Source organism: Pogona vitticeps, chromosome 3 (assembly GCF_051106095.1).
Source record: "Pogona vitticeps strain Pit_001003342236 chromosome 3, PviZW2.1, whole genome shotgun sequence".
Lineage (NCBI taxonomy): Eukaryota > Metazoa > Chordata > Lepidosauria > Squamata > Agamidae > Pogona > Pogona vitticeps.
The window spans coordinates 203,463,936-203,477,828 of record NC_135785.1 but is presented as its reverse complement, the minus strand read 5'-3'; the positions used below and the strand labels follow the sequence as shown (position 1 = coordinate 203,477,828).

The 13,893-nt window shown below is 40.6% G+C and overlaps 1 protein-coding gene across 1 annotated transcript; it reads right to left on the bottom strand.

Moving 5' to 3' along the window:
* Nucleotides 1–7,451: 7,451 nt before the first annotated feature.
* On the bottom strand, nucleotides 7,452–9,760 carry KCNE1 (potassium voltage-gated channel subfamily E regulatory subunit 1). The gene has a single exon (XM_020789370.3). It carries the CDS (start codon nucleotides 9,713–9,715, stop codon nucleotides 9,341–9,343), a length of 375 nt encoding a protein of 124 aa, XP_020645029.2. The 5' UTR covers nucleotides 9,716–9,760; the 3' UTR covers nucleotides 7,452–9,340.
* Between the last annotated feature and the right edge of the window lie 4,133 nt (nucleotides 9,761–13,893).

The following is a 13,893-nucleotide window of genomic DNA, read 5'->3' as shown; positions in this document are numbered from 1 at the left end:
TAGCTTCCCTTGCAAGGGAGTGGTATCACCTGTTAAATTTATTGGGCCCATAGATATAATGGTGGCCATGAATTTCTGACTTGCAACAAATGTGGGGGCCTCATGATGATTCATGGTGTATCCTCAGGACCAGTAGTTTTGCAGTCCTCAACATCATGCTTGAGCTCACCCCTCACTAGTTCACTTAGGGCATGTGTTAGACAGTAGAGTTGGACAGTGCACAAATGGCAGCATTACTACAGCAACAGCAGCCATGGACAGCTACAGCATGAGAAGAGAATATTGTGGTGAAGGTTAGAGAGACACAGAAGGGAGGTAACCCCCCTCCTTTGCTTGCCTTTCTCCTCAGCTAGAGCAATGCTGGGGATGTACTGCCTTGTATGGGCAGAACCCATGGAGTCAATATAGCCCCCTTCCCTTCCTTTTCTCTCACACCTTATTCTGGGGGCTGGGATGACTATATGTGAGGGTGCGCAGGCTCTATATGAGTTACTGACTTCCAAAATGTCCTTTGGAAAACATGCACACAACATGTCCATAGATTTTTTTGTCCAATATAGCTTTACTTCCTCAGGTTGCCTAACTCAGAGCAAGAGTTTGGAAACTGGAACATAGTTTTCTAGTCTGCATTTGGTGGACCAGGCATTAGTTTAACTGAGATGTTAAAGGGGTTGTACGTTTCTCCATTGTATGTATTGTATCTAATCACACCTTTGCTTCACCATTTCATTAAGTCCAAAATAGCCCTTCACACTTGTTGAAAAACAGCCCTGACAATTGTTTTATGTTTGGGTAAGATATAGTTAATTGATGAAAAAAGGAGTCAGCTTCTGTGATTTTCCTTGCATGGTGTCACTTTGTGAATGGTAGTGAGCAGAAACTGGTAGACCAAGGGGCTCCAAATTTTTGACCATGAGGGTCAGACCAGATATTTTCAAGATCTTTGAGGGCCAAAGGAACAGGAATGTGCATGTGTGCATGCACACATGTGCATATGGGTGGCCACACGCATTCACACAAGCAAGCTTGTGCACATGCATGCCCCCTCCACGCTCCCATCTGCCCACACGGACTCCTACTCACACATGTGCACACCTCCACATGCGCTCCTGCCCACCCGCCCCTGCCCGCTTGCCCACACACAGGCCTGCACTCCCTTCTCGGACACCTGCATGCATCATGCAGGCTGAAGGGAACAGGCCAGACAAAGTGGCAAGGCATGCTAGATGTAGCCTGCAGACCATAGTTTGGGGACCTCTGCTATAGACCATCTTGCCTGCTGCCATTGATGTTGTCAACATTCAGGCTGACATTCGGTATGTAAAGCTTGGCATCCTTCTTCATGCTGGCAACACAGGCACAATATTGTGCAGCAATATTGGACCATTTCCTAACTTTCTGAATCCTGAATCGAGGATTTTTTGAAGAATTGAATCATCACCTGCTGAGTTGTCAGCAGCATCTGCTGCTCCTGTTTCTACTACCTGAAACCAGATAAGAAAGCATTAGAACCATATACTAACAAGAATATACCATCCCAACATAAAAGGCATGATTTGTTTTAATATGAACCGATTAATCTGAACAATCTCCAGAGACGAGACTTCAGCAGCAGAAAAGAAAGGAACTGAGGTAATCATTAGGGCTGTGGGGGCAGGGCCGATCCTAGCAAACTTTTAGTTCCAGAATATTCCAAGGCCTCTGTGCAAGCTCAGACTTAACCCATTAGTGTGCATTCACAGAGACCATGAAGAAAAACCATATGTACTAACAAGAATATACCATCCCAAAATAAAAGGCATGATTTATTCTACCAGTAAACATGGCAAGTGAACCTATTCCAGATTTTTTTCCCTTTTAAATGTAAATATTTAGATAAAAAAGAATGTTCTGCTCTGGCAACTAAAAAAAATATAAATGGTTGGCATGAATCCTGTTTGCCTGGGAGAGAATTCAAAAGTTAGACTACAAGGGTGGGGAAGGTCCTCTCTTTCCTAAGGGCAGAATGTGTTTCTCTGAAGGTACGCAGAAAAGGCCCAGCTTCAAAGATCATATTGTGTGGGTGATGTTCCAATCTTTTTCTCACTAGGCAATCCTCTTTTATTTGTCAAGGCATTTCAATCTTGTGTAAGTTCATTTTTTGGTGGATTTTCTTCGGAGTGTGTCTGTGCTATGATTACCGGTAGTTATTGGAAACAAACCTGAAATCCCAACATGATGGAGAGGATTGTAAAGTGTTTTAAGTACGCAAAGTATGTTGAAAGTAAAGTAAGAATGTAAGTTAATACATAAGTAAATAAATAGATACAATTAGATGAGTATCAAGTTATTCCAGCTGTATTCCATACTAAAATACATAACAATACTTGTCCCAGTAAATAGACAGATCCTGCTGCTCTTTAGCAGAGCAGGTTCTATTGAGATAAAGAACATTGGGGCTGTGATCAAACTAGAATTTTTCACTAAACCGACTGTTGGAAAGGGTTGGAATTTGGAACCTTTTTCCTCAGCAATTTGGCCAAGATGGTAATGTGGGATGAGGTAAAATTAGTGAGAGAAATCACCACAGCTAGAAATGCTCAGGTCAAATTTATTAAAACATTGTGTTTACTAACAAGCATAATAACATAGACTTGCAATCCATTAGATATTAATAGTCAGAGGTATTCTAGCCTCATATACTTACCCAACTTCATTTTAATGTTCAGGTGAGTTATATCAGACCTGGTTCTAGAAGGTCCATATCAAACGGCAGTCCTTTTGAGCTGAAAATGAAAATAATGCTCTTTCGCCTCTTGGCATAAGATAATTGTTTGGAATCTGTGATGCACAACTTGCAGTAACTCCTGCTAACTGAAGACCCTTAAGAAAAATACAGCTATATAGTTACAGGAAACATGGCTGGGGAATCAAAAGGCATAACTTAATCAACAAATTATTTCCTTGTTTGGGATAAAGCTAAAGGTACATATGTCTCGGCTTGTGATGGCAAATCTATGAGTCACTTATTCAGTGTCTAGGATGAAACAAAGATCAACAATGCCTTCTAATTTTTATTGATAACTTAGTGACACTGCCCTATAGCTGGAGCTATCCAGGCAATTCATGAAGTAGAGGTGAAACTCAAAATAAACAATAACAAAACATAATATAATATAATATCAAAGGCCAATTAAAACTGTCATTGGGAGGTGATCATGTTGACCTGGCCTCATTATAGAGAATTGGTTGGAAGAAGCTAGAAAAGTTAGTCTCTCCTAACTCTGCTCACCTGAGTTCTCTGTGCAGCAGCAGGCCAGACCTGGAGGTGGAGGTGGGGTCAAGTTGCTGTAGTCTATCATGGTTCTCTCCCCCTCACCAGATGCCCTATCTCACAGTCTGTTGAGTTTAAGTGTGTATACCTAAAAGTGGGTGTACCACCCATCCCACTGCTCAATAATCTTCCTTCCTGAGTTGGCTGGGTTGGTCTTGGGAGTGATGCTGGAGTCCTCTAGACTTATTGTACTAGGATATTTCATCATCTTTTCTGAAGCCACCTTGTTAGGATGGGTTCAGGACTTAATGTCCTCCGTGATGACCATGGATCTGTTGAGCCCCTCTCACATTGGACCTTATGCAAACAGCTCTCCTACTGTATCCTGACAGTATGCTATAAATTAGTAACAGGTGTGTTTGTGTGAATGGAAGCTGTGAATTAATGTCTTCGATCCAAGAGCTGCAGATGTCCAAGCCAGGCTTTCGTTTGCGGAGACAGTAAATTGATACATTTGAAATCCACTGTCATATGGAATCTGCATAACTCCATCTGACCTTTTTGGTAGTTGGGTTTCCAGCGGTAGTTGGGGTTACCTCTGGACCGATTTTTGAACAATTGCATCACAGCATACTAGCCTTCTCAGCTTTTAAGATCTTCTGGGGAAGCCCTTCTCTTGGTTCCACCACCTTCCCAAGTTCATTGGGGAGGACATGAAGGAAGGCCTTCTCAGTGGTTGCTCCCAGGCTTTGGAATGTGCTGCTCCGAGAAGCCAGGTAGGTTGACCCCTTCGTTCTGGCCCTTCCGTTGTCAGACAAAGTACTTCTTCAGAAAGATTTTTGCGGTAAGCAGAAATACTTGTTGATTAACTTAAACAGTTTTTTAATATTTTAAAACTGTTTTTAATCTAGTTGTTAAATCTTAATCTATGTTTAATTGTGTTAAATATGATATTTATATAGCATGTCAACAGTGTTGTTTGTTTTATAGTTTTATCTGTTTTGAGCTGCCTTGGGTCTCCTGTATAAATAATAAAGTATCAACAAATCACCGCCCTGCTCTGGCCTTTTGTGTTGCTTGTGAAATTGGTGAAATGCAACAGATGACATGATGAGAAGCCTTCTGGAGTGGGGGGAATGTACTGTATGTATGTAACCTCCAGTTCCAGTTTTAAGCCATTGTGCAGTATATGCTTTTAATCTTTTTTTCTGACCACTAGGTGGTGCTCATGCAGAGCTGAACTCCAAAATTAGTGTGCATGTGTGTACAGTACTTTTATGTGTGTGCACAGTATTTCATAGTTTTAGAAAGGAAAGTAATTTTATTTCTGTTTTGAATATGTCAACAATGCGATAAATATATTAAAATATCAGCCAACACTTGGAACTTGTACTTAAGTTAGTTTGCTGCCATTATTTGAACTAAATGAACTGACAGAGGAACAGATCCTGTTATAGAATTGTTATGAGGGGAAAGAAAACAAAATTTCATTTTAGCTGGCCACAGAAGAGCCAACAGAGAGAGGGAGAGAGAGGAGGAAATTTGCAAGAGGCTAATCTGGATGGTTATAGTAGTTACCTTAAGAAGTGCAGACAAGGGCTGGCTGCCAGTTTCCTCCATTCTGACTTCTGTCTGGTCAACTAAAGCAAATAGAGATTCAGCAGCTGGTCTTGTAAACAAAGGCTGATTGCCAATTTCCTTCCCCCTTCTCTGTCTTTCTCTCTCCCCCCCCCTCTCTTTATCAGGTGCCGTATCACACCTGCACAGGCAACAAGGTTTCAAATAAAATAAAATAAATGATTCTGAGAAAGAGGGGTGCTCGGCTGAGAGGAATCAACACCCCTGTGAGTGCTTCTTTGCTTCCTCCCCTCCCACACAGACTTTGAACTAAGAAGCTGAGAGAGCCAGCTTTGGGTCACCCATTCAGCCATGAAGCTACATTGACTCAAGCAATAACACCATCTGAACCGATGTGAGATCATGTTATTAGGGGGAAAGCAGAAGTCCCAGCGGTCAAGGAAAAGAGTATAGAGTAAGGGGGAAAACTCTAGGCTGATTTGCATTGACTTGTATGTCATGTAGCCAATGGAAAAAAATATATGAATCTGACCATCCCAATTCTGGAGCATTTCCCATATTATTTGTCGTTGTTGTCTGAGAAAGTAATTATTCTAAGATTTATTTATTTATTTAACCAATTTTATTTTAAATATTTTTATTTATTTCTGCCTTTCACCTTAAAAAGACCCAAGGTGGATCTTTCAAGATGGCTGGTCACATCAATCCATTGTAACAAAGCCAACCAAGAGTTTTGTGACACTGTAAGAACCAAGGGTAAAAACAAAAATGGAGGATAATGCGTATTTCCTGCTCTTACAACATTTCTCCTGCAGAGCACCTCTGCAATAAAACATGCAAAGGAAGCTGGCATTCACATTCCAATCATCAATCAAGCTTCTGCTTTTAGTATGTTTTTAGCAGACATTTCTTGCCACTTGAGGGAGGAAGCACTGCTTCTAGACATGGGATGAGAAACTCTCCTTGCTTGTCCCCAATTAGCTCTATTTGGTGTATATTTTCATGGATTAGATTTCTTCTGAAGTAATGGGCTTCAGCATACAAATATGAGAAAGTTAGCTGCAATACATGACAATTAAAACTTGTTAGTCTTTCAAGTGTCATAGGATTCTGTTGTTCTTCAAGATCTGGTGGCGTAGTTTTGAAGGTGAAAGTAGTTCAGTATAGCTTTATATACACTGATGTGTACAGGTTTATATATAGGTCCTTGGCTCCATAAAAATATGAAATATCTGACTTTTTTTTGAAAGAAGAAAGTTGGAGTGATTCATTGATTATTCAGTATTTATTTTGATATACAGTATATATGTGGTAAATCCATATGAAATAAAACTGGGCAGTATATGTTCATGTTCATTTGTGTTAAACCACATTGAGGTCTCATGTTATCCCCACATCAGTGAGGTAAAACTTGGCTGAGAAATTTAAGGTTACCCAGGAATTAAGTGAGAATTTAATTCTCTCAAACCTATTGAGAGTCAGTTCTGATAAAACAAGATGGCTGCTTCTGTTAACATATGTTGGAGTTCCCAGAAAGCAAGAATGCATGTGATGTGCATTTTGCCCTCTCACTGCATTCAGACTCCTTTCCCATCATGTCTTCACAGCATGGGCCAAAATAGATCCCTGTACAGAATTTGGAAAAATTCGCATTTGAACTACGTTTCCTGGAATCCTCAAGTAACATGGAGTTGCCATGTTTGCTGAAGGATTATGAGAGGTGTAGTCCAAAAATAACCTTCTTAGCCTCTGACACATATAATGATAATAATCTTAGAACTGCAGAGCTAGAAGAAGACACAGTGGGAATTGAACTCCCAACCTCTGCCAGATACCTAAATCTGTAATGAATTGTAGCTCCTTTCAAAAGTACAAAAGAGCTTGGATTGTAGGGTTATCAAAGAGTAATACAGTATCTGTCTATCTTTAAATACTGTATTTAAATCAGGATACTATTCGTGGTAGAGTCAGTCTATTTTTTTCCAGTTATCCAGCGGTTCATATTGGGTGTTTATGCTTCCAATGATGAGATAACAGTGAGATGAGGCTGGGACAGAAACAATTGGTTTCTTTTGATTCCAAACTAACTAACTAACTAACTAACTAACTAACTAACTAACTAACTAACTAACTAACTAACTAACTAACTAACTTACTAACTAACTTTCTTTCTTTCTTTCTTTCTTTCTTTCTTTCTTTCTTTCTTTCTTTCTTTCTTTCTTTCTTTCTTTCTTTCTTTCTTTCTTTCTTTCTTTCTTTCTTTCTTTCTTTCTTGCTAGTACAGTTGGGTGGTTCTTTTCCCAGGAAAGCAAGTAAGCAGAAGTCATCACTATCAATCACACTAAAAGCACAGCGTTGAATTAATCTTTCCACCAGGAACCTTGAACTGAGGTCCACCTAGGTAACTGCAGAGCACTTGTATGTCCTTTTTCCTTTCTACATGCACAAAATGGTTCTTTCTGGTGTCAAACTGGATGCCATATCAATGAAATACAGGGTGTGTGTGTGTGTCTGAAGAAATGTTAGATGGAGTTTGCAATCCTTTCCTAGAATCCATAAAGATGATAATTTTGTTATTACAAGGAATATTATACACCGAACAAATATGCCACACACAAGATGATGAATACCTTTTATTGAATGTTATAAAGAAGAATTACATTCCTGGGACAAGAGCCTAAATGTATGGTACACAGAGCAGTGGTGGCTTTGTGATGAGGCCAGGGTGCCCCTCCTCCATTCTCGTCAAAGACCCACCTATGATGCAGAGGTATCAGTCTTTGTCTAGACTCTTACTTAAGAGCAATCTGATCACAAATCATTAGAAGGAATTATTTTCTACATATATTATGAAAACCTGATTTCTGCTGTTAAGGGCACAACAATAGTCTAAGCGATTTTTCTGCAACTCTCGTGATATACTCCATACAAATATATTTTTAAAAGGCAAAGTAATTTTCCTCAATAGAGGATATTGTATAACTAAATTATTCTCTTAAAAAAATAAATACAGCATTGTTTTAAAGACAGAAGTTATATAATAACCAGAAATTGCAGACATCTTTAAAAAATGATTTATACTGATGAAAAACCCACTACTTTTGAGGAACAGCTATGCAAATTAGTAATTAAAAATCCGTGCATAATGTCTGCAAAAACAAACAAACACAGATCAATAACTACCATAACAGATTTTTAAAAAGTGTATTCTAATGTAGTTTGTATTCTATTGATTTCATAACAATTTTCTGATTGATTGTAATAGACATGTACCACATAATCTGTATAGCTGATTTAACATAGCCGTGTCTAGTTTTCAAATGCAGTGACCAAAATCCTGTTGCATGCTTGGCCAGTGCAACAGGAAATTGTGTTATTTAAGGTTATGAATTGCCACTAATTAATTATTTCCCTCCTGGATTCCTGGTCACACATCAAGCCACCTGAGTTGTTTGCAACTGGGAATCCAGGCAGAACTTTTAAATTAGTGGTAATTTGTCACTGTGAGACATGTCGTTTTCCACTTCAATTTTGAGTTCCTTTCCTGGAACTGAAAAGTAAATTTAGACAAGACACACAATCTTAAGTAACAAGCTTTCAGAAACAATAGCAGCAAAATAGCAGAACATAAAGAATAGAAAAGGAATATTCCATGTATGATGTAGTTATATTCACATTTCCTTTCCTTTGCTACAGGTGTATTCTATTAGAAACCTTCACAGTATTGACAAAGTACATACAGTTATGTCTGTATTTTTCTGCCTTCTAAGTTCACATTTTACAGAATCTGCTTTAATGTTGCACAACTGCTCATGGCAGTTTAAAAAAACAACAATGCACAGACACACACACAACAGAAATTTGAAGTGGCTAAAAGCCTACCGATTTGGAAGACTTAAATTGTACAAGGAAATTATATCACTAGCATGACACTAAGTTGACTTCATCCTCCTTCGTCCCTCGTGAATCAGGAACATGTTCACAGTTGGTTACGTGGAGGTATTTCAGCTATGTGTGTGAACAGGACACACATCTCTAGCCTGTAGTTATATGCACCTAAGCAACTAGTGGCTAAAACTCTGCTTCCTCACTAGTGTGAAGGACAGGTCTTATGGAACAAGACCCAGTTCAGAGTTTTGTTCAATTTTTTTTTTCTGTGAATAGATTAAAATCTGAAGATACTTCCTTCAGCAGATACTGTTTGATACTTGAAATAGAAAGAGCATTACTACTGTGGTTCAAAATGCATTGGAGGCACTCCATTATATTAGAAAACATATTTCCTTCATTGAAGGAGGGCAGTCTTCTTTGGTGCCTCCCAGATGTGTTGAACTTCAGCCTTCATCATCCTCAGCCAGCGTGGCCATTAGCATACTATGTGGTTATGTAGAAGGAGTACTATTTGCTTATCATTCTGGTTTTGATCAATATAGTCCAAGTGCTTCCTTTGTTTTGCTTTTCACTCTTGAAACATCCTGCACGATGCCTGTGGGATTAACTGCCCATTTGCTATGAAGAGGTCACTTCTGGGATATGATGGGTTGGTTGTTCTACTGCATGTTTGTTTTTCAAGACATGACACAATTTATAGTTTCCCACCACTTTGGTTTGCACATTAGCCTTGTCCTGCTTGTACCAGATGTCTGAGGCAATGTACACATTGTACGGGTCATTTGAATGTTCAAGCTTTTTGGAGCGGATATAGCTAATCATGACTCCCAAGGTGAAGAAGCCAAAGAAGCTAAACAGTAAGAGTATAAACACTACTTCCAGGTGGTCGCTTGTAGCAACGACTGGTTCTGGTGTAGGATGATTCGTCTCAGCAGCATAGTCTTCTAGCAGTTTTGAAAGGAGCAAATGCAAGGCTGTGCTATTGGACAGCATTGTGGCCACTGCCTCCGATTCTGATTTCTAGACAGGTTTGAAAAAGAGAGCATTTACAACACCAAACATGGAAATAATTACATGTAAATAATAATAAACTGATTGAAAACAGGTTATGCTTATTATTAGCTATGCATTCCATTTCTTTCCCACCCTTCTCCCATTATGGGGAACCGAGAGGTCTTATGGTGCAATCAGACAACACCTGATTGCACCAGAAAGGATCACTTTAATGGGAGTAATCTCCTTTAAAATGAATCTTCCATCTGTTGGGGAATCTCTACAACCCAGCCTCCAAAAGTATAAGTCCTGTGACCGGACAAAAAGATCTAGCTTGGGCATGGGTTGGAGTCAGGCTGAAACTATTTCCTCAAGTGTTGTGTGATCACCGGGAAAACAGATTGTACCAAATCACTCCACAAACAGTTCAAATGACAGTTCTGTTTCCCTGTGTGATTGCACCTTTTAAACAATGATTAATAAAAACCCACAAGTAAAACTAAAATCACAATAACTTAAAATTTTGCAATGAATTCAAAGCTGTAGACCAGAATCCTGTTGATGTTCCCACACACAGTTCTTATAATGTAAGGAAGCCCATAGATTCTCATGTTGTTCTTATTACTGAAAAAAATAGATTTTGACTCTACCAGGGATGGTATCTGATTTAAATATTTAAAGATAGACAGAGAACACTTTTTCCCCATAATGGGAGAAGGGTGGGAAAGAAATGGAATGCATAGCTAATAATAAGCAATCTCTTTTGTTCTTTAGAAAAGACCTACAGTTCATTACAGGTTGCTTAAGCATGACACCTACAGTGTTATTACACTAAAGCCCATGGGCTCACCTGTTCAATGCACTTTTGCACCATTAATTAATAAACTAGCAGTGACTTTTTTTTTTTAAATGTAGTTTATGGCCTTTATGTCATGACAACCAAGGACCTAGGGACATTTGTATTAAGCTTTTCAGAAATCTTCTTCCCAGTTGTTTAAAGTTAGGGAGGAGGGGAGCAATACCAGTGAGCCTGAGATATCGTTCACACATGTCATACTGAATCCTGACTTCATTCTATGAATGAACACAGTCAACATATGAAATCAGGTTAGAGAATCCTGTGATCCAGGAGCTGTATATGGACCCTGGGATTTTATTATCCCACTCTGTAAGCGCCAAGCCCCTCCCTTTAACAATATTCAGTAAAAACAACACATAAATCTATTATTACTCCTGGAAACTGCTCCAAGTGGCAATTTAAACTAGAACAAGGCACAGCCTCCCATTTGTAGATTCTGTGCAACTGAAAACTATGCAAGATTCTACTTTCTGTATAGACTGAAACTAAGGCTGTGGCCACACCAGGCAAATGTTGCTTTCCTATCCCCCACTGAGTTCATAACATAAATTTGCATTCACATGAAGCACAGCTATTAGCGAATCATTTGCCTCCCCCAGCATGCTAACTGTGGATTGCTTCTTGCTCAGCCAGGGGCTTCTACAGTACTTTTTTGTTGCTTTTCGTGTTTCAATGCGTCAAAACTCGTCAAATGCTCTTTTGAAAGACAATCCCAGCCATGCGCCCTGAGAATCCTGGCAACCTCCACCAGCCTTTCACCTCATCTCCGAGCTCCCCATTCACATTGCAGCCTCAGGATCAGACCCTCCCTGCTGCGCCTTTCCTCTGTGCGATTCCCCCACCCTCCATAAACTCCAGCCGCCCTTCCCCTCCCTTTTCCACCACAGCTCCAGGCTCCACAGTCAAGAGCTGAGGTACTGAGGGGGGATGAGCTGGGGTAGGACTGGGGCAAACACTCGCGCTGGCTTCGCAGGCAAAGAGGCGCGCATGGCTGTGTGTGTGGAGCCCGGCAGTCAGCAACAGGAGCAGGAGCAGCTCTCGAAGGTTTCCTGACTCCTGCCTGGAGTGGGGGAGGTGCTGCTTTGGGCTGAGTTTTGTACAGCATACGTTTGTGGGGAGAAAGTCCCCGTATTGGGTAATCGCCAGGCAATTGTGCCACCTTCTCACCTTGTAGCACAGCTGGCTTTCTGTGCATCTGTGTGTGCGCGTCTGTGCGTGCGTGCGTGTGTGTGTGTGTGTGTGTGTGAGAGAGCGAGAGAGAGCGAGCAATTGAGTGAGCATGAGAGGTACTCAAGGAATGAGTATGGCATGACACCCCCCACTCCTCAAAGCCCATCAAGTCCTGATTGCTCCCCTGGATTGTGGCCCTTTGCTGTAGGTGGTAACAAGAGGAGCGGAGTGAAAAAGGCTGTGGGGAAAGGGGCTTTCTCCCCCTCAGAGCAGGCATCGCGGACTGGAAAGCACCCAGCCTTGCCCATTTTCTTTCCCTCTCTGTCCTTTTCAGATCCCACCCCTGGTGCTTTTGTGGGTGCCCACCTTCCCGTCTTCCTGTGACTCACCCCCCAAAAAAGGGGGGGATGTGTTTCGTAATCGAGGTGGAGCCTCACATAGCGCACCTAATGTTAACTGTCACAGTATTTTAAAAACACACTAGAATGCACATCCTGGGATGTATGTCCTGCAACCCCAATACACTACTACTCAGCAATTAAAAGACATGAGAAAATGGGGGGGGGGGGGACATTTGGCTGGTGTGCACATGGCCTAAGGCTCCAGAAGTGCCATGTTATTGAAGGAGCCAAATGACATCTTTGAATACGGGTCAATGACAGTAGTTCCACCAGGCAAAACTGACGTTTTTAATGGCATTGACCAAATCCTGAGGAATCCTGCAGTAAGGGTAGTCAACAGCCGGGAACTTCTCTCTCTCTGTCTGTCTCTCTCTGTGTGGGTGCTGGGTCCATCACTGTTTTCCTGATCACTTTTGCCTCCACTTTAATAGTAGCAGTGACAAACTTACCACTTCTTCACGTATAAGCAAATAGCATGGAGGGCATATGCACCTAATTTTTAAGGAGAAACATATCCCTGGAAAGATCCATGAAGTTTATTATTCCCTTGATAATACAGGCATATAGGAGCTTGTAGTAATATCATTAGCCTTAAAAAAATAAACAGTGGCTACTTTAAATGTTTTAAAAGGGCAATTTTGCTGCTGCCGCCACCACTGCTGCAGCAAATTGGGCACCCCCACTAAAATGGCCAAGAGAATGCATGTGAATCAAAACCACATGTTGCCAACCCTATAAATTATCAGATGATTAAGAATCTCTGGATGATCCTGCATGACTTGTCATTCTTCAAGCCAAACAATTTTCAATCCTATTTATGAGCCAAATGGGCACATCTAAAATCTTCTGGGATTTACTGGGGTAAACTGCCTCATACTTCAAATATCTAGGAGGGTAAGGCCCACACACCTGAAGGGCTGCAATACTTGGCTGGCAAGCTTTACTCATTTTGGCAAGTGTTCCAGTGGCGCAGCTCTGGCATCATTTTTCCAAGAACGAGGGAGGGGAAATTTTCATTTATGGAATTATTTGGTTCCTCCCAGTGATGTCAGCAACCTCTCTGTGTGTGTTGTGTGCTGTCAAATCAGAACCAAATTATACAACCGTAATAGGGCTTTCCAGATATGTGAGATATTTAAGGAGTGGTGTTATCAATTCCACATCTCTCTCTCTCTCCATGATTGTCTATGGATGAATGAGGTTTTGAACCCAGGCTTCCTGAGTCCTAGTCCATAATAGTATTCACTACACCATGCTGCGTGTCCACAAAAACTGGTACTATGTAACTATGTCATATTTCCCTACATATATCTTTCTTAGTCCCTGCTCCAAATAATCTGAATCCTGTAGACATTTTTGATTCCCTTTTCCTGGAATAGTTTGAGACAATTAACTGAACATCCATGAATATTACAGAATTCTTACTGTGAGAATTGTGATTGTTGGGGCAACCCATTTGAACAGTGCTTACAGTCAACCAAGTTGGACCTTCCAGTATGAAAATAGATAAGTATATATTGAAGGTGGAGTTCCAAAGCTGTCTACAGAGTTCTGGAAAGTGTGGCATTGGCAGCTTTTTGTTATTATTTTATTAGTATATTCAACAAGGTGAATCTACTGGCTTTACTTCTGATGCCTGTACAAAGAGTATGATGTGTGAAAACTGTAATCAGCTGAAGAGTGACAATTCTAGTGCACTGTATTTTGGGAAAAGTAAGATGGTGGCTACAATAGTGACCATTGAAGCC

Coding starts and splice junctions, on each gene's coding strand:
- KCNE1 (XM_020789370.3), bottom strand. CDS start 9,715: ATGCTGTCCAATAGCACAGCCTTGCATTTGCTCCTTTCAAAACTGCTA.